General features: G+C 50.4%; 9 protein-coding genes across 9 annotated transcripts; 4 read left to right on the top strand and 5 right to left on the bottom strand.

The window, feature by feature from the left end:
• Positions 1-73: 73 nt before the first annotated feature.
• Positions 74-828, bottom strand: N7511_009738 (uncharacterized protein; the record flags this gene model as incomplete). Its single annotated transcript, XM_057132115.1, has 2 exons — positions 74-705; positions 759-828. 2 exons carry the CDS (start codon positions 826-828, stop codon positions 74-76), a joined length of 702 nt encoding a protein of 233 aa, XP_056980103.1.
• Positions 829-1002: 174 nt separating this feature from the next.
• On the top strand, positions 1003-1900 carry N7511_009739 (18S rRNA methyltransferase BUD23; the record flags this gene model as incomplete). Its single annotated transcript, XM_057132116.1, has 2 exons — positions 1003-1025; positions 1084-1900. 2 exons carry the CDS (start codon positions 1003-1005, stop codon positions 1898-1900), a joined length of 840 nt encoding a protein of 279 aa, XP_056980104.1.
• Positions 1901-2219: 319 nt separating this feature from the next.
• On the bottom strand, positions 2220-3617 carry N7511_009740 (isocitrate dehydrogenase (NAD(+)) IDH1; the record flags this gene model as incomplete). The annotated part of the gene is made up of 5 exons (XM_057132117.1): positions 2220-2307; positions 2366-3269; positions 3326-3400; positions 3460-3514; positions 3588-3617. 5 exons carry the CDS (start codon positions 3615-3617, stop codon positions 2220-2222), a joined length of 1152 nt encoding a protein of 383 aa, XP_056980105.1.
• A 680-nt stretch (positions 3618-4297) lies between these two features.
• On the top strand, positions 4298-4618 carry N7511_009741 (mating alpha-pheromone PpgA; the record flags this gene model as incomplete). The annotated part of the gene is made up of 1 exon (XM_057132118.1): positions 4298-4618. The coding sequence occupies one exon, from the start codon at positions 4298-4300 to the stop codon at positions 4616-4618; it is 321 nt and encodes a 106-aa protein (XP_056980106.1).
• A 708-nt stretch (positions 4619-5326) lies between these two features.
• Positions 5327-6137, bottom strand: N7511_009742 (uncharacterized protein; the record flags this gene model as incomplete). The annotated part of the gene is made up of 2 exons (XM_057132119.1): positions 5327-5980; positions 6039-6137. The coding sequence occupies 2 exons, from the start codon at positions 6135-6137 to the stop codon at positions 5327-5329; spliced, it is 753 nt and encodes a 250-aa protein (XP_056980107.1).
• A 681-nt stretch (positions 6138-6818) lies between these two features.
• On the top strand, positions 6819-7985 carry N7511_009743 (proteasome core particle subunit alpha 7; the record flags this gene model as incomplete). The annotated part of the gene is made up of 5 exons (XM_057132120.1): positions 6819-6821; positions 6888-6953; positions 7025-7183; positions 7280-7606; positions 7659-7985. The coding sequence occupies 5 exons, from the start codon at positions 6819-6821 to the stop codon at positions 7983-7985; spliced, it is 882 nt and encodes a 293-aa protein (XP_056980108.1).
• Positions 7986-8148: 163 nt separating this feature from the next.
• N7511_009744 (lumazine synthase RIB4) lies at positions 8149-8880 on the bottom strand (the record flags this gene model as incomplete). Its single annotated transcript, XM_057132121.1, has 3 exons — positions 8149-8548; positions 8611-8776; positions 8838-8880. 3 exons carry the CDS (start codon positions 8878-8880, stop codon positions 8149-8151), a joined length of 609 nt encoding a protein of 202 aa, XP_056980109.1.
• Positions 8881-9224: 344 nt separating this feature from the next.
• gfa1 (glutamine--fructose-6-phosphate transaminase (isomerizing) GFA1) lies at positions 9225-11532 on the bottom strand (the record flags this gene model as incomplete). Its single annotated transcript, XM_057132122.1, has 4 exons — positions 9225-11001; positions 11068-11299; positions 11356-11426; positions 11528-11532. 4 exons carry the CDS (start codon positions 11530-11532, stop codon positions 9225-9227), a joined length of 2085 nt encoding a protein of 694 aa, XP_056980110.1.
• Positions 11533-12937: 1405 nt separating this feature from the next.
• On the top strand, positions 12938-16583 carry set1 (histone methyltransferase SET1; the record flags this gene model as incomplete). The annotated part of the gene is made up of 2 exons (XM_057132123.1): positions 12938-16430; positions 16480-16583. 2 exons carry the CDS (start codon positions 12938-12940, stop codon positions 16581-16583), a joined length of 3597 nt encoding a protein of 1198 aa, XP_056980111.1.
• Between the last annotated feature and the right edge of the window lie 286 nt (positions 16584-16869).

Raw genomic sequence — 16869 nt, forward strand, 5'->3', positions numbered from 1 at the left:
CAGTTTACATGCTTTGTGATACTCGTGACATTATACAGTGTTCTTTAGGCATATCAAATGACATAAATTCGCTTCAGAATCGCCTCGTCTGTTCCCCTCTCCAGAGACCCATGAGTTCGCCGTTTTCCCTTGCCCAGTCTCTGACGCCGTCTACCAAGGCTTTGGCCATCCCTTTGTTCTTGGACTTGCCATCAGAGGCTCCGCGGTTATGACCCAAAGCGGCAGGGTTACCACGTCCCCCAGTGACATACTCGGAACCCATGCTGGGCAACACATTTTCTCCGGCACTTAAACTGACGAAGAGGGCGAAAGGAACCAGCCAAACGCAAAGTCCGAAATATGACGCAACCTCGGAGAAAGAAGGCATTTCCTCATAATTGACCCCATACGGCTGGCGCCAGTTGTTTGAAGACGGAGGTAAGGGCTTCGAGAAATGGCGGAACCATAGCCAGTGGTTGGTGCCGACAAGAAGACACGAGAGGATGAAGAGAGGATCAGATAGTTTCACTATAGGGAACCGACGTAAATTGCTGGCGTAGACCAGATGCGAGACAATGCTCAGCAGGGATAATGACACGGGGAACCGGTCAATGATCATGAGAAGCACTTGAATCGCAATGATGCCGTAAATCAATCGAGTCAAGAGTCGGCGAGCAAGAACAGTATGCTCCTCAACCAACTCGGAGAGGTAATAGAGTCCCGAAGCTTTGAACCCAAGTCAGTCTCTATTCATGTTCCCCTGTCTTTCGCGTCCTTACCTATGGCCAGAGTAAGAAAAGCAAACCCGACCACCACCCCAAGATATCCCACCAGCGGTAGAATCCACATGGTCCAAAAAACAAGTTCAGTGAGGTAGAAGCCAAGATGGAGAGAGAAGTGCAGAAGCAAAGAGCTTCACGAATCGCTGCAATCGGAGAAACGTGGACTGTTGGTGGCCTCAGGCCCCCACTACCCAAAAAGAATTTATGATTTTCCCAACTCAACTCTCGCAACACCACCACCATGTCGCGCCCTGAGGATGTTCTGTATGCTGCTTGTTCCTAGTCTGAGTCTGGTTGGAATGCTTTAACTAACTCCGTTCAGTCCCGCTGATCTCTTTTACAATGACAACGAGTCACGAAAGTACACGACGTCGTCGCGAATTCGCAACATTCAGGCCAACATGACACACCGCGCCCTGGAACTTCTCGATCTGAAGTCTCCTTCCTTTATCCTTGACGTCGGATGTGGCTCTGGCCTGTCTGGCGAAATTTTGTCCGAGGTCTCCCCCGAAGAAGGTGGCCCGCACACATGGATTGGCATGGATATCGCTCCTAGCATGTTGGATGTGGCCCTCCAGCGTGATGTGGAAGGTGATCTGTTCCTTGCCGACATTGGTCAAGGAGTTCCTTTCCGTCCCGGATCTTTCGATGCAGCGATCAGCATCAGTGCTATCCAGTGGCTTTGCAATGCGGAAACTAGCGATGTCACCGCCGAGGGTCGCCTTCGCCGCTTTTTCGAAGGTCTTTACGCCAGCCTTCGCCGTGGTGGGCGCGCGGTCTGCCAGTTCTACCCGAAAAACGATACTCAGCGGAGTATGATTAGCGGTGCAGCAATCAAGGCTGGCTTCGGTGCGGGTATCCTCGAGGATGACCCCGGCACCAAGAGCAGCAAATTGTACCTTGTTTTGACTGTGGGTGGCGGTGGTCTGCCGGGTGACATTACCGGTGTTGTCAATGGCATGGAGGATGTGAACGTCTTGGATGCCCGACGAAAGGCGATGGAAATCGGACACGCCAGAGCCCCTCGCAAGGGAGACAAAGCTTGGATCTTGAACAAAAAGGAACAAATGGCGAAGAAGGGCAAGGTTGTCAAGGCCAGTTCCAAATACACTGGTCGGAAACGACGAATTGCATTCTGATTGACTATGACGGACCAGTGAGGCTAAAAGTGTTTTTTTTTTATTTACCGAGATCCATGACATATAGAGGCTTGGCTGAAGATAGCCTATGCGATTCAGATATACCCAATTTAATGAAGAAGTTATGATCACAAAAGAAAAAAGGTGTCTATTGCTATAACCGGGGGACGTTTCGAGCTAAATTGAAATGAAGATAATACATCAATGAGGACCACACCGGCCGATTCATGGGTTATAGAATCCACCATATTTCAGTAATCGGCAGGCAGCATCCTCAATCGTAGCAGTTGGGACAGTGAAACGCGACGGTTTCAAAAATTTACAGAGAAGCCTCCATTTTGTCCAGAACAGCACGGGTGAACTCGTGAGTGGTAGCCTGACCACCCATGTCGCGAGTCCGTGTTTGGCTAGAAAAAGAAAATCTCAGTCAGTGCTTGGATCAATCAAAAGGACCGTGGGACTCACCCTTCGCCAATGACGTCGTAGACAGCCTTGGAAATGCGGTTGGCGTGCTCATCGAGACCGAGGTGGCGCAGAAGCATGGAGCCGGAAAGGATCATGGCGCTGGGGTTGGCCTGGTCCTTGCCCTTGATATCAAGGCCGACGTGACGGCAACCGGGCTCAAAGACAGCGACGTCACGGCCCATGTTGCAACCGGGGACGAGACCAGGTCCACCAACGAGAGCAGCACCCACGTTGGACAAGATACCTCCGTACAGGTTAGGCATGACCATAACGTCGAACTGCTGGGGGCGGGAAACAGCCTGCATGGAGGCGTTGTCCACAATCATGTCGTTCACCTCCAGGGTGGGGTAGTTCTCGGCGACTTTGTGGAATGTGCTGCGGAAGAGACCGTCGGCCAGCTTCATGATGTTAGCCTTGTGAATACAGGTAACCTTCTTGCGGTTGTTGGCCAGAGCGAAGCTGAAAGCGAACTTGGCGATGCGCTCGGACTTGGCACGGGTGATGATCTTCAGGGACTCGACGACACCCTGAACGGACTGGTGCTCGAGACCGGAGTATTCACCCTCGGTGTTCTCACGAATGATGCAGAGATCGACATTCTTGTGGCGAGTCTCGTAGCCGGGGATGTTCTTGATCAAAGAGATAGAGGCGTAGATATCCAGCTCCTGACGGAGGGCGACGTTGAAGGACTGGTGGCCGGAGCGCTCGACGGGAGTGTGGAGAATACCCTTCAGACCAAGCTTGTTGCGCTTGAGAGAGGCGATGGACTCCTTGAAAAGCTCCTCGGAGTGCTTGTTGCCGGTGTCGACACCGCTAACATCGACCTGCTCCCACTCAATGGGCACATTGTCGGCCTTGAAGATGGTCTTCACCGATTCAGCGACCTCGGCACCAATTCCATCACCTAAAAACGTGTCAGCTGACGACGACACACGCGCATAATAGGGTGTATGGACGTACCGGGAATGAGAGTCACGGTGTACTTGCCGCCATACTTGGTGGGCTTGAAGATGTCCGACTGAACACTGGCGAAGGCTAGGCGCAAAGTTTAGTGACTAGAAAAGAAAGGGCAAGGACCAAATCGATTGACATACATCTGGCGGGAACGGAGCGAGCCAGAGAGGGGGCTGCGGAGGCGCGAAGCAGGGTCTAGCTGGGGTGTTAGCTAAAAGCCGGGGAGAAAAGCGGGAAAAAAAATCCGACAGAGAAAAATGAAACATACCCGAGCAGGTTGAGCCGTTCTGGAGAACATTTTCAAGGAATTGACAGTTCAAAGAGATGTGGAGAGTCAGAAGGGGGGAAGGGAAGGATCAGACAGGGAAAACGGGAAAAAAAGGCTCCGGATGGGCTCGGCATCGACTCTGGTTAGCGCCGGCCCGATCTTATCTTCCTAAACAATGAAAGCCTCCTATTGACGACCACTCTATAGCCATCCAGCTATCTTCGTCTCTTATTCACCTCCTACTTGGGCTTGAGAAGCTTCAGGTCGGGCTGACTTGGTGGACTCGAATTCAGAAACACAACAAAAGAATACCTTATTCACCGAGTGAGCTAATTACCAGCAACAAAGCATCGAACCGATCATCTGAGGCTTTTGGATCGTGTGGCGAAATGAGTCAATTGATCTGGTATACCTCGAGACGGTGGTGAATAACTCTTGTCAAAGCCGTGCTAAAGCCATGCCAAAGCCATGCATACCTCTATTCAGCGCTCGGTTGATTGAAGCTCTCAATAGAAATCCCCTTTGGTCAACAGCAACTGTGGCCTTTGAAGCCAGCAAGTATGTCTAGGTCTTTTGGATATAAAAGGCCTTGATCTGCTCAAGTTTTTGATTTTGATTCCAGACATCCTTCACAAAGCTTTCTGTCTCCATCTCGTCTCTCGCTCATCAACCCAGTTCAATTGCCTCCCAGATTCATCCAACTCGCCGAGATGAAGTTCCTCTCTGTTGCTATTGCCATGCTGGCTGCTTCCACCGTCCAGGCTGCTACTCTTCCCAAGTGGTGTGGTCACCCCGGCCAAGGCTGTTACATGATGAAGCGCGCCGCCGATGCTTCCTTCGAGGTCAAGCGCCACGCTGATGCCCTCGCTGATGCCATGGCTGGCTCTCACCCTCTCGTTCTTCAGAAGTGGTGTGGACACCCCGGACAGGGCTGTTTCAAGGCCAAGCGTGCCGCTGAGGCCGCTGACGAGGTCAAGCGCTCCGCCGATGCTCTCGCTGACGCTATGGCTGCCCTTGATGAGGAGGAGTAAGCGTATGTTACAGCCCTTCCTTCTTCTTTTCAATTTACTGACGCTTGAAAAGATTTTAATCGATTCCAACTTCGTTGATGCTGAGCGTATCGACAGTGCTCTCGATCTCCAAACGTTACTCACGACGACGGTACTATCATTTATGAAAGTTAGAATGCCAGGGCTAGCATTTAGGCATGGAATGAACTTCTATGGCAGACACTCCTTTACTCGGCTGGCCCTACTTTTCTTTGAGAATGCAATTGATTATTGGGAATTGATGGATCCATAGCACGTAACTAAGAAATATGGAAGAATTTACATCCTGTCCTAATATTCCTATGTAGACGTAATTGTAAAAGATATTTATAGGAAAATGTGTATACGACGATGGTTACAGACCCATTGATATCATATTCTTTGCAAAATTGTATTGATTCGCTCGGCGTAATTAAAAATAGATGGAGAGGAGGATAAAGCCAGACCACGTTAGAGCTTGAATAACTGATGAAACAGCACACTATTGCCCGGATTTTGCACAATAATTCTCTTGGACGTCACAGCCCTGCATATGAATTTATGGACACTATTCTACCACAGAAGTAAGCCCTCGGATTGCCCCATCATGCAGACTCTGTCTTCTTAATATGCTCCCATAGAGGGCGACGGAAGAGCCACATTGTGCTCCAAATGTCTCGCTCACAATATATTGAGATGTTTTCAATTTCTTTAAGTATAACCGGAAAACCGCCTCATTTGTTCGAATGCACCATAATTGGATTCCATCGGGCCAGAATTCGTCAACTCCCACCATTGCTGACCTTGATACACAGGGTCCTTTGAACCAGTATAAGGCTCTCCCGTGGTGGGTTCGTTCGGGATGTTGCCTGGGAGATTGTTTGAGAGCTTACTTGGGAGAGAGTGAGCAGCTCCAGTAGCGATAGTCTCATAGCCAGATATCATGTAGGGTTCGGCGTCGGGATTCCCATCTTCGCTATCATCCATGACAAAATCATGCATTGTATGATCCTGAGTATTGTTTGCGAGCTGTGAATATAATTGCCATGTCTGAATTAATCGCTCCCTCTGTTCCATGTCGGCATTCTCAAAGAGATTCAATTGACTGCGTGTCATGGTGCTTGGATCAAGACCATGATGTCTCAGAATGTCAATGCTAGACTGGATAGGAACCATCGGGGTGACTTTGTGGGCCGAGTGATGATAGTGCTGGGTGATGGAATAGGAAATTGGGGGCACTTGAGATGGTACTGTATTTTCATCTTTATTCGGGGTATGCAGTTGTGCCATAGTCATTTGTCTATCAAACAAGTCCGCGAGGTCATCTTGCATTTTCTGATCGCTTTCGGATGCAGACAGGCCACACTGTTTGTTTTCTTAGTTGGCATCTTGGAAAGGTTCAGAGCCAGAAGGCGCAAGCTACCTGTTTACAGTGGGGGTTTTCCAGAAACGCTGCGAGAGAATTGGATATATCAGATGTATGTCCACAGTGCGGGCACTGGTGTAGTATAGAAGAAGACATGAAGACGAGCTCAAAATCAGCCGAATAAGGTATAGATATGAGTCCGTGAAGACAAAGAAAGAGAGATTGGGGCGTGAAATATCAGAGGGGCAAAATATGCCCAAATAGTCGAGGATTGGGCTGCAGTTCGGGCCACTAGGGTCATTTCGATGCATTCAAATCCGGTCACAAGGTGCCCAGTCAGGATTTGTAGCTCTCTTGCACTGCAATTAGTCTCGTTGGCTCTAAGGTGAATTCTCAGGAACAAATAACCAAGCTCTAGGAAACAATTGAAGTGGTCCTAAGATTCGAGGCAGATGACGTACCCCAAGAGCATGGTATACTTTCTTTTAGCGATGTAAAGCTCAGACAGATTCTCCTGGACTGTGGGATCCAAGTTAGTACTCAAAAATCAAGCAGAAATCCATGCGTATGAGGCTTGACCAAGTGCGAAGGAGTACACATCCAAAAGATTCCGAGGTCATGTGACGAGGAGCTGGTAGGCAACCCCGTGACGCGACGGCGTCACTGCTTAGGAACTGTTATCATCAACCCCGAGCTCCCAACCTCTCCTTGTCGTTTACTTTTCCTCTGCACTATCACTGATCTCGCTTTTTGGGATTCAGACCTTACTATTACCATTCTCCTCCTCCGTGGTGACGTCCCTACTGAAGCACACCGAATCGCAGTCTCACCAAAACCATGGTCAGTGAACTTCACAGTATCCCCGGGGTGCTATTTTCCCATGAAGCTAATATGGTAACACTTTAGACGTCAATTGGCACAGGTTACGATCTCTCCAACTCGGTGTTCTCGCCAGACGGCCGGAATTTCCAGGTAACTTGGCTTCTACCTAGCTCCAAACTGAGCTGCAAACTCGTCCATCCCATACTTACCACCATAAATAGGTCGAGTATGCTGTCAAGGCAGTTGAGAATGGAGGTACCGCCGTCGGCATCAGGTGCAAGGATGGCGTGGTGCTAGCAGTGGAGAAGATCATCACCAGCAAGCTTCTAAAACCAGGAGCCAACAAGAGAATCGCGACAGTGGATCGCCATGTCGGCATTGTGAGAAACCCAGTTACCACTTTGCTCTTCGAGCATGTTTGCGTCGAGACAAGGCGTCAAAGTTGATGGGCTGTTGCTGACTATAGCTTCCTTTAGGTTTCTGCTGGACTAGTGCCCGATGGCCGTCACTTCGTTTCCAGAGCTCGAGATGAGGCTTCCTCGTGGAGAGGTGTATACAAGGGCCCCATTCCGACCTCGGCTCTTGCCAACCGCTTGGGAGGATATGTGCAGGCGTACACGCTTTACTCAAGCGTACGGCCGTTTGGTGTAACTGCGATCGTTGGTGGCTGGGATTCCGAGGCAGAACTTCCCGTTGATGGACAGGTTGGCAGTGGACCGGAATCAGGCTCTGGTGGAAAGGTCCCAGGCGCCAAGGCAGGAGGGCCTGGCCTCTACATGATCGAGCCCAGTGGATTGTATTGGGTAAGTCAAATCCCGCATCTGTGGTTAACAGAACACTAAGAGCAAACCCCAGGGCTATTACGGTGCTGCTACCGGCAAAGGACGACAGGCCGCCAAAGCCGAGCTCGAGAAATTAGACCTAACCTCTGGCAATTTGTCTCTGGCAGACGGCGTGAAGGAAGCTGCCCGCATTATCTACGTTGCCCACGAAGACAGCAAGGACAAGGACTTTGAACTGGAGATGACATGGATCAGCTCAATGGATGGTCCTACCAAGGGCCGCCACGAGGAAGTGCCCAAGGAGCTCCTTGAGGAAGCAGAGAAAGCCGCACGACGGGCCCTGGAAGGGGATGACGAGGAGGAGGAAGATAAGGCCCAAGGTGAACAGATGGAAGAGTGAACCGTGTCATAATTTATGCTGCCAAAGAATTATGTGTCTATGGAGCTGATCCTTTTTGTTTGCTACACATGAAAACAATCTGCCATCCCAAATACTGCTCCAGTAAGATACATGCCACGGCACGTACGCTAGAAGTTTATTGTTATGCGATATTTCGAGAATCCTAGAGAATCTTGCCCTCGGCCCATTCCTTCCTCTTCAAGCCCAGCTCGACAGCAGCGCTGCCCCAGTCCTCACCGTGATTGTGCATACCACTCTTGCCGAGACCAGCCCGCTCCAAGCCCTGCTCTTCGGTCAGCACCGTCAGCAAACCAAAGATGACCGGGACACCCGAGTCCAGCTGGACACGCATGAGTCCATGGCTAACAGCATCTGCGATGTATTCGAAATGCATAGTAGCACCCTTGATGAGGACTCCAATGGCAATAATCGCATCGAATGGCTTCTTCGGGGTTGCTGACGGCGCAGACCCAGACTGTTCAGTGGTGGGAGACGACAACAGATCCGTGGCACTGATGCCTTCGCCGGCGGAGTTGGCTTGAAGCTGGGAGGCAGCGTAGATCCTATGAGCAAGACGTTAGACAAATGAGAGCCATTGGGACTGCGGAGGCATGCTTAGACTCACCGTTGCACTCCCAGAGGCAACTCATAGCTGCCGGGAACTGTCTGGACGGTAATGTTGTCCTCGGTCACGCCCGCCGCCAGCAGGGATTTCTTTGCCCCCGAGACGAGTGACTCAATAATTGCAGTGTTCCACCTGGCATGGATAATAGCCACGCGCAGTCCAGAGCCTAGAATCAACTGATAATCAGTAGGGTGGCCCCAATGGCGGGGTTAGTGTCCTTCTCTCACCGTCGTGGGACTGAGCAGCACCGGGGCCTTTAATGGAAGTCATCTTGCAGTAGTTGAATATGTGGGTTGGAATAGTATATTGATAAGTGGAGGGGAATTAGGCAGGAGTTAGTGAATCAAAAGATCTCGAGGGGCGACGAAAACATCGGTCCCGCATTTGGCGGGGGCGGAATGTCGCGGTAATACGGCAGTTGGCCTAATGCGGCAGCATACAAGCTATAAGTTAACTTAACTTACATAGAACTAGATGTAATGGAGTTTACAGAACCGATCCAGAGTTGGAACAAACAAACAAAACGGAATTCCATTATTCCGAAGCTAAAACACCTAAAAATAAAAAGATGACCGGATCATGATAATCGTCTAACCTCGCCAATTGCAACATGTTTACTCGACTGTGACCGACTTGGCCAGGTTACGAGGGAAATCGACATTCAAACCCTCGCCAACAGCAAGCCAGTAGGAGATCAACTGCAATGGGATGACATTGAGCAGACCCTGGAGACAGTCCACAGTCTTGGGCACGTCAATCTTCTCGGTCTGCGCAGCCGAGAACTCGGGGTCGTCGTGGTTGCAAATAACAATAGGACGACCACCGCGAGCAATGACCTGTTGGTAGGCATTGAGGGACTTAGTGAAGAGGTTGTCGCGAGTAAGGATCATAATGATGGGAAGGTTCTCATCCACAAGTGCCAGGACACCGTGCTTCAATTCACCCGACATGACGGCCTCACAGTGGAGGTATGAGATCTCCTTAATCTTAAGCGCACCTTCAAGAGCGGTAGGGAACTGAGCACCGCGGCCCAACAGGAGCAAACTCTTCTGGTTCTTGAATTGGTTGGCGCACATATCCTTGATGGGATCGTTCAACTTCAAGATCTCCTTGAACTGCGCAGAGATTTGCCCGAGGCCCTCCATGATCTCCTCGCGGCGCTTTTGCTTGGAGGCACGGTCTTCACTCAATGACAAGGCGAACATGACCATGGCCACAAATTGAGAGGTGTAGGCCTTCGTGGAGGCCACACCGATCTCAGGACCAGCGTTGATGTGCACACCGCAGTGAGTAAGGAGGGAAATAGAAGAACCGACAACGTTAACAACACCAACAGTCAGAGCGCCACGCTCCAGACAGTAGCGAAGAGCCATCAGGGAATCAGCCGTCTCTCCTGACTGGGAGACGAACACACATGTGTCGTCACGGAAGACTGGGGCCTGACGATCGAGGAAATCGGAGGCGAGTTCGACAGCGATAGGGATCTCGGTAAGCTCCTCGAAAATACCACGCACAGCCATGCACGAGTGGTAACTGGTACCGCAAGCGATGAATATGATGCGACGGCAGCGACGGATGGTGGAGATGTATTGGCGAAGACCACCCAGGGTGACCTTCTTGTTAGCCACGTCCAGACGACCTCTCATGGTGTTGACAACGGACTCGGGCTGCTCGAAAATCTCTTTCTGCATGAAGTGGTCGAACTTGCCCTTCATGATCTCCTGAAGCTCAAGCTCGATGGTCTGGATGGCGCGAACGTTCGAAGTGCCATCGTCCTTGGTCAAACGGTGGATGTTGAGCTGACCTTCGTGGATGTGAGCAATATCGTCGTCCTCGAGGTAGAGAACCTTCTTGGTATGCTCCACAATGGCAGAGGGATCAGATGACAAGAAGAACTCTGCGGGCTGAGGGATACCATCGTCCGACAAGAACGCCCGGGACTGGGAGCGGTGCAGAAGTGACTTGTCAGGAGGGGCAAGGAGGCTCGTGGCAGACTTCTTAGCAGCCACATTCTGGGAGGCCTGCTCCGCAGAAAGGGCACCATCTTCCGAAAACTCAACATCGACGAAATCTACCTTCATCTTCTTGGATGTCTTCACACCAATCACCAGTGGGGAACCCTTACGGGCCGCAATGACCTCGTGAGGGTAGTGCACTGACTTCATCAGCAGACCAAAGGCACCTTCAAGTTCCTTGATGACCGCCTTGGCCAGGACTGTGAACTCAATATCAGGGTGTTGGTCATAAAGATACTTGGCAAGCTTGGCGATGCACTCGGTATCGGTCTCAGTCTCGAAGCGGAATCCCTTGGTCTCCAGCAGAGCCTTCAATTCCTTATAGTTGGTAATGATACCATTGTGAACGACGGAGAACTCCCAGGTGGGGTCGGAGCTATTTCACAAGAAAGAATCAGTCTCCATTTGCGGGGAGCATGGCGTTGGAATGTGGAATGCTTACCGGTGGGGGTGGCAGTTCTGGCGAGAGGGGGTTCCGTGAGTAGCCCAACGGGTGTGAGAAATACCAGCATGAGACTCGAAGGTCTTGGTCATGTCGTATTCGCTCTGTTCGATGAGTTCCTTCAACTTGGCAACCTTGCCAACTTCTTTGAAGGCACAGACTTCATTCTTCTTGTTGCCATCTACGGCCATACCAGCGGAGTCATAGCCACGGTACTCCAATCGGGAGAGACCTGTAATTGACGATGAGTTAGAAGGGGGGAAATTGACGAAAGGATCAGCTACATACCATTAAGCAGGGTATCAATGATGAATTTGCGGTCCTTCTCCACAAGGTAGTTAATGTAGCCAAAGATTCCACTAGAAAGAAAAGAACGGTGAGTAAACCAGCAGGGACAGCAGGGAGCAGACAGCACACAGCACACAGAAAGCATTAAGCAGAATGCCGAGGAAGCACATACCACATGATGAAGAGAATGAATTGAAGAGGGGATGAAAGTAGAGAGAAGCAAGGAAGGCAGGATTTGTATTTATAGAGGGGGTGGAAAAGAGGAAGGGGAGGGGCGATTATTATTAGCTCTTTCAAGCTAAGCGGAGTGCTCGGACCAACGTTTCTAGGGGAATCCGATGTCTCACTTGGCAAAACATACCCACATCCACGATCAATTATTGTTAGTTGGACATGATATTTATATCTCTTATATCTCTGGTGGTCCTGACTATTGGGCAGCGTGTTCTCGAACGTGTCATCTTTCGTCCTGTCAGTCCTGTTTAGGATTGACCTGTCCAGGAGGGTATACATCTGGGACACCTGCTATTTGGACCCTTCAGTCCCTCATTGCCACAAGAGGCAAAGTTGAAGTAAGAACCTGTAAGCTTGTTTGTTTCTGGCCTAGGGATGCTAAAATTACATACGGCACATTCCAGGAGGGAACCTTGGAAGGGGATCGGTAGTTCCACGATGCAGTTGCTATTTTTGCCGACACTCAGGGGAAAGTCGATTTATTGGTAACAAAATATCCCCACCTGGGGCTGAGTGTGGCTGTGGTGCCTGAGTGCCTGAGTGCCTGAGCGCCTTGGAGCCTTAGAGCCTTGGAGCCTTGCAGCCTGGTGGCCCAGGACACAGTACTGGTCTTTCAAGAGTAGATATGTATAAGTGGACTTATGGAAAATGTACTGATTCCTGCCCTCTACCAGCATCTTAAATCTGTCTTCATCCAGGCTCTCTTGTAAACCGGTCTTGAATCAGATAGCATAGGAGTACTTCTTCGGTACTTGTCCAACAGGCGTCAACATAGTGGTTCGTCAGGTCAAAGTGAGGTCACTCTCACTTTTTTTTTTAAAGCCGCTGAATCACGAAACCTCCTCTCAGAAGTCTATGGTATCCCTGCCATCTTCTGCTATTGAGCTTCCACACAGGACTTCAACTCCGCCTTTTTCTTACATCAGTCGCCTCTGGCTATCCCTTTGTGAAGTTGCTCCCAAGTCCCGCTGTCCCCACCATTCCACTTCCTTCCGCTCGATCGCGTCTTAGCCTCCTGCAAACTCTTGAATCGCGTCAGGCTCTCCGCAAACCTCAACTTGCGATTGCAGCTTGGGATTCTGAATCTCTCCATCCTTTCACTTCCCCACCCGGTTCTTTTTTGTTTTTCCTTTCTTTTGGTTTCTTTGTCATCTTGTCTACGTTTCGTTTACACCCGACTTCATCTCGAAACGCTACTCCTTTATAATCCCTTCCTCCCAGTCTTCCCCCCATTCTGCCGCGTCGCGACCTCGTCGGTCGCTTGTATTCGCACTAGCCAGTACACCACTGTCAAGGATGCTGCCTTTGGATTGCGCCACGGTCTCTGGCGTATAGCCAACCTCTCACCATGTCACGCGCCTCCGCCGGCTTTGCAGATTTCTTCCCAACCGCCCCATCGGTCCTTCAACAGAAACGTTTCAAAACGTCGCAAGAACGACAATTTAAACATGCCGAAGGCGAAGAACTTCCTGAAGAGATTCCCGGCTCTTTAGGGCCCGCGGGCTCAAGCGCATCAGCCACCGTCGAGACCTCGGAAGATAACAGCGAAGCTCGAAAGAATTTAGCCCTCAACGGGGTCGGCTTGATCGTCCCTGTCAATGAAAATGGGTTGGATGTGGCTGAGCTACCCGCGGCGCCTACGACAAATTCGCTCCTATCCCAAATCGACACCTTGACGCCGCTCACCAATGCCGAGTCATCACCTCCGTGCAAAGTAAGCAGTCCATCGCAGTTCAAGGTGGCCGATAAACCGCTTCCAGTCACTTCAGCACGAGCCAATCTTGAACATTGCAAACCATCCATCACTCCCATCCATACCCCTCCCACTCCCCAATCACAGACACGGCATGAATATCATGTGCGAGGCTGCAAGGCCGTGTACGATCCCGATCTGGATAAGCGAGCACTCTCTAAAGACAAACGCAAAAAGGCCGAATACGTCGATATTGTCTACGCGCCAGGTGATTATCCTTCCGACCCACGTCTTGCAATCGCCAACTATACCCGTGGATCCAGCTGCAAGCAAAAGACAAAGTACCGCCCCGCGCCTTACACTTTGAAGCCATGGCCACACGATGCGGCAAGCATAGGTCCAGGGCCTCCAGTTCAGGTCGTCGTCACAGGATTTGATCCTTTGACCCCGATTACTCCGATCAGCGCGCTTTTCTCAAGCTTTGGAGACATCGCCGAAATTCAAAATCGTACGGATCCTATCACTGGTCGATTTCTTGGGATCTGTTCCATCAAGTACAAGGATAGCGTCTCATCCCGGGGAAGTGGCCCCGTTTCGGCATCCAACGCTGCAAGGCGTGCATATCTTGAATGCAAAAAGGAACAACGAATCGGAACACGCAGGATCAGAGTCGATTTGGATCGTGATGGCAAAATCTCGGACAGAATGGCCGCCAAGGCTGTCGAATCTCAACGATCAGCCTCTAAAAGTAACAATCAAGATGCCAGCGACACGAGACAAGATACGCAAGTGAAGAAAAGTGAGCCGCCACCAACCGCACCTAAAGGTCCTTCGGGTCGGTCCTCAATTCGACCCGGGGTTGTCATTCCAGAAGGACCCAGGGCTGGTGTTCGATCTCCTGTCGTACAGTCCCTAGTTGAAGATACTGCCATTTTGAGTCAGATCAAGCGCGATCCATACATCTTCATTGCCCACTGCTATGTCCCAGTTCTTAGCACAACGGTCCCGCATCTGAGAAAGAGGCTCAGACTCTTTGGCTACAAGCACATTCGTTGTGACAAGACCGGATATTACATCATCTTTGAAAACTCACGACGAGGCGAAGAAGAAACGGAGCGATGCCATAGACAATGTCATATGCAGCCATTGTTCACATATATCATGAACATGGAGAGCCAACCTTACGGGAACCCTAACTACGAGCGAAGTCCGAGCCCTGAACGTCTGCGGGCTGATCGACGAGACAAGGCGGAAAAAGAACGGATAAGGAAGGAAGCTGATTTAGATATCGAGGAAGAGAAAAAGCAACGGGCAATCTTCTTGGATCCATGTCGGGAAGTGCTTTCAATCATTATCCGCGACCTGAGAGACAAGCTCCTTGAGGATGTCAAGTCACGCATAGCGGGCCCGGCTCTCTATGATTATCTGGAACCGGGCAAACATGCCTCTAGAAGAGAGAAGCTGGGCATTCCGGAACCCGAAGGTACCAAAAGGTCCGTATTTCGGATTGACAGTGCTCTTGGCACCCCTGACTCTCGATCTGAACTTTCCGGTGGACGAGACCCTCTTCGGTCCTCGTCAGGTCTTAATATTCTTGCTCTTCCTCGGATCCGAAAGGCACATGGTCTTGACCGTGTTGGTGCTGCTTTCTTGGACGAACGACGAAGACAGCCATCACGAAAGAAAGAAGTCCGACCTCTGTATCATCGCTTACAGCAATTACATGATGATGAAGACTCAGATGACGACCAGCGCACCCCTGTTACGAGAGACATTGACGAGCGAGAAAGTCGACCACCCAGCCGCGCAAGCTCTGCATCGTCAGAGTTTGAACAGGACAACGATTACCAGTCTGATGACTTGAGATCATTGCAAGAAAGCGAAGAGCAGGGAGCTGTAGCTGTCAACACAGATGTCGAGCGACTTCCTGATGATTTCGACGACTTGTCCCCTAGGTCTCGCAAGAGGAAACGGCTGACTGGAGAACCTGACGCACGCAAGAGGCAGCGACAGGACGATGAGCTTTTCGGGATTGACTCGGCTGGGCATACTCACACCGATATCGATCTGGATATTCCTGCTACCATTATTGAAGATTATACAGCGGTTGACAGCAAATTTAGCGGCAATGAACCGGACGATGAAGTTGCCGAATACCTCACAACCAAGGACTTCGAGCGCGATGATTTGTCTGTTGGCGAAGCCTACAAAGTGGACTCCGTCGATAAACCCAAAACAGAGATTGAATGGGGTGTCTCCAGGGATGAACCCCGTGCGACAGTTGAAGACGATGAAAACATCGTTTTGGATTTGGACGGTTGGCAGCATCTGGTGAAGGACGACGAAGACTTACGATTCTTGCGGGAAATTTTACTGGATCAGTCAGAATCCCGTATTGGAAACCTCGCCGCGTGGGGTTGGAAGCAAAAGGAGATCAAGACTCTCAACGGCCTGGAAACTGGAACTACACAAGATGCCATCAGTATTTCTGGCTATTATGTTCCAAACCTTTCTGGAGCCGCTCGAACCGAAGGACGAAAAAGGATTCTTGAGGCCGAAAAGTCCAAATACCTACCTCACCGTATCAAGGTCCAAAAGGCTCGGGAAGAGCGTGAAGCCAACGCGAAAGCAGATCCCCAGGCAGCTGCAGCAGAAGCCGCCAGAATTGCAGCTGCCAAGACCATATCCAAATCGACATCCCGGTCGACACGAGTCAACAATCGTCGACTTATTGCAGATATCAATGCACAGAAGCAAGCCCTGCCGACTTCAAGCGGCGAAGGAGATGTGCTTCGTTTCAATCAGCTCAAAAAGCGCAAGAAGCCGGTTCGCTTCGCTCGCTCTGCAATTCACAACTGGGGCTTGTATGCCGAGGAGAATATCACTGCCAATGATATGATCATTGAGTACGTCGGCGAAAAAGTCCGTCAGCAAGTTGCAGACATGAGAGAAAGGCGATACTTGAAAAGCGGTATTGGCAGCAGCTACCTCTTCCGAATTGATGAGAACACTGTGATTGATGCCACCAAAAGAGGAGGAATCGCACGTTTTATCAACCACAGTTGTACACCTAACTGCACTGCGAAAATTATCAAAGTGGACGGCAGTAAACGAATTGTGATTTATGCGCTCAGGGACATCGAACGAGGTCAGTGAACAATTGAAGATTGACCGAGGCAATTACTGATTTATAGCAGATGAGGAGCTCACCTACGATTACAAATTCGAGAGAGAATGGGACAGCGATGACCGAATTCCCTGTCTTTGTGGTTCAACAGGCTGCAAGGGATTCCTGAACTAGACGCTTCATCACCGTCTTCAGCCTTTGAGATTGTTGAAACCTATCTACCAGGTGGCGTTGAAATGGACTGGCGTTTTTCTAGGGTGGGAGCATTTGAGGTCTGCATGGGCAATCGTGATTTCGAGCTACTGCTCTCTTGTACAATATACCAATTCTAAAAGATTTTTGCCGGCATTTCCTTGGTCATATTTCATACGGTGGAAGAGTTACGCGGGAATGGTTCAGTGCACATCATTCAAGATTCAACTCGGACGTCCCTCGCCCTTTGATAGCGCTGCGCGTGGTC

Source organism: Penicillium nucicola (assembly GCF_028828085.1).
Source record: "Penicillium nucicola strain IBT 29836 chromosome Unknown utg000010l, whole genome shotgun sequence".
Lineage (NCBI taxonomy): Eukaryota > Fungi > Ascomycota > Eurotiomycetes > Eurotiales > Aspergillaceae > Penicillium > Penicillium nucicola.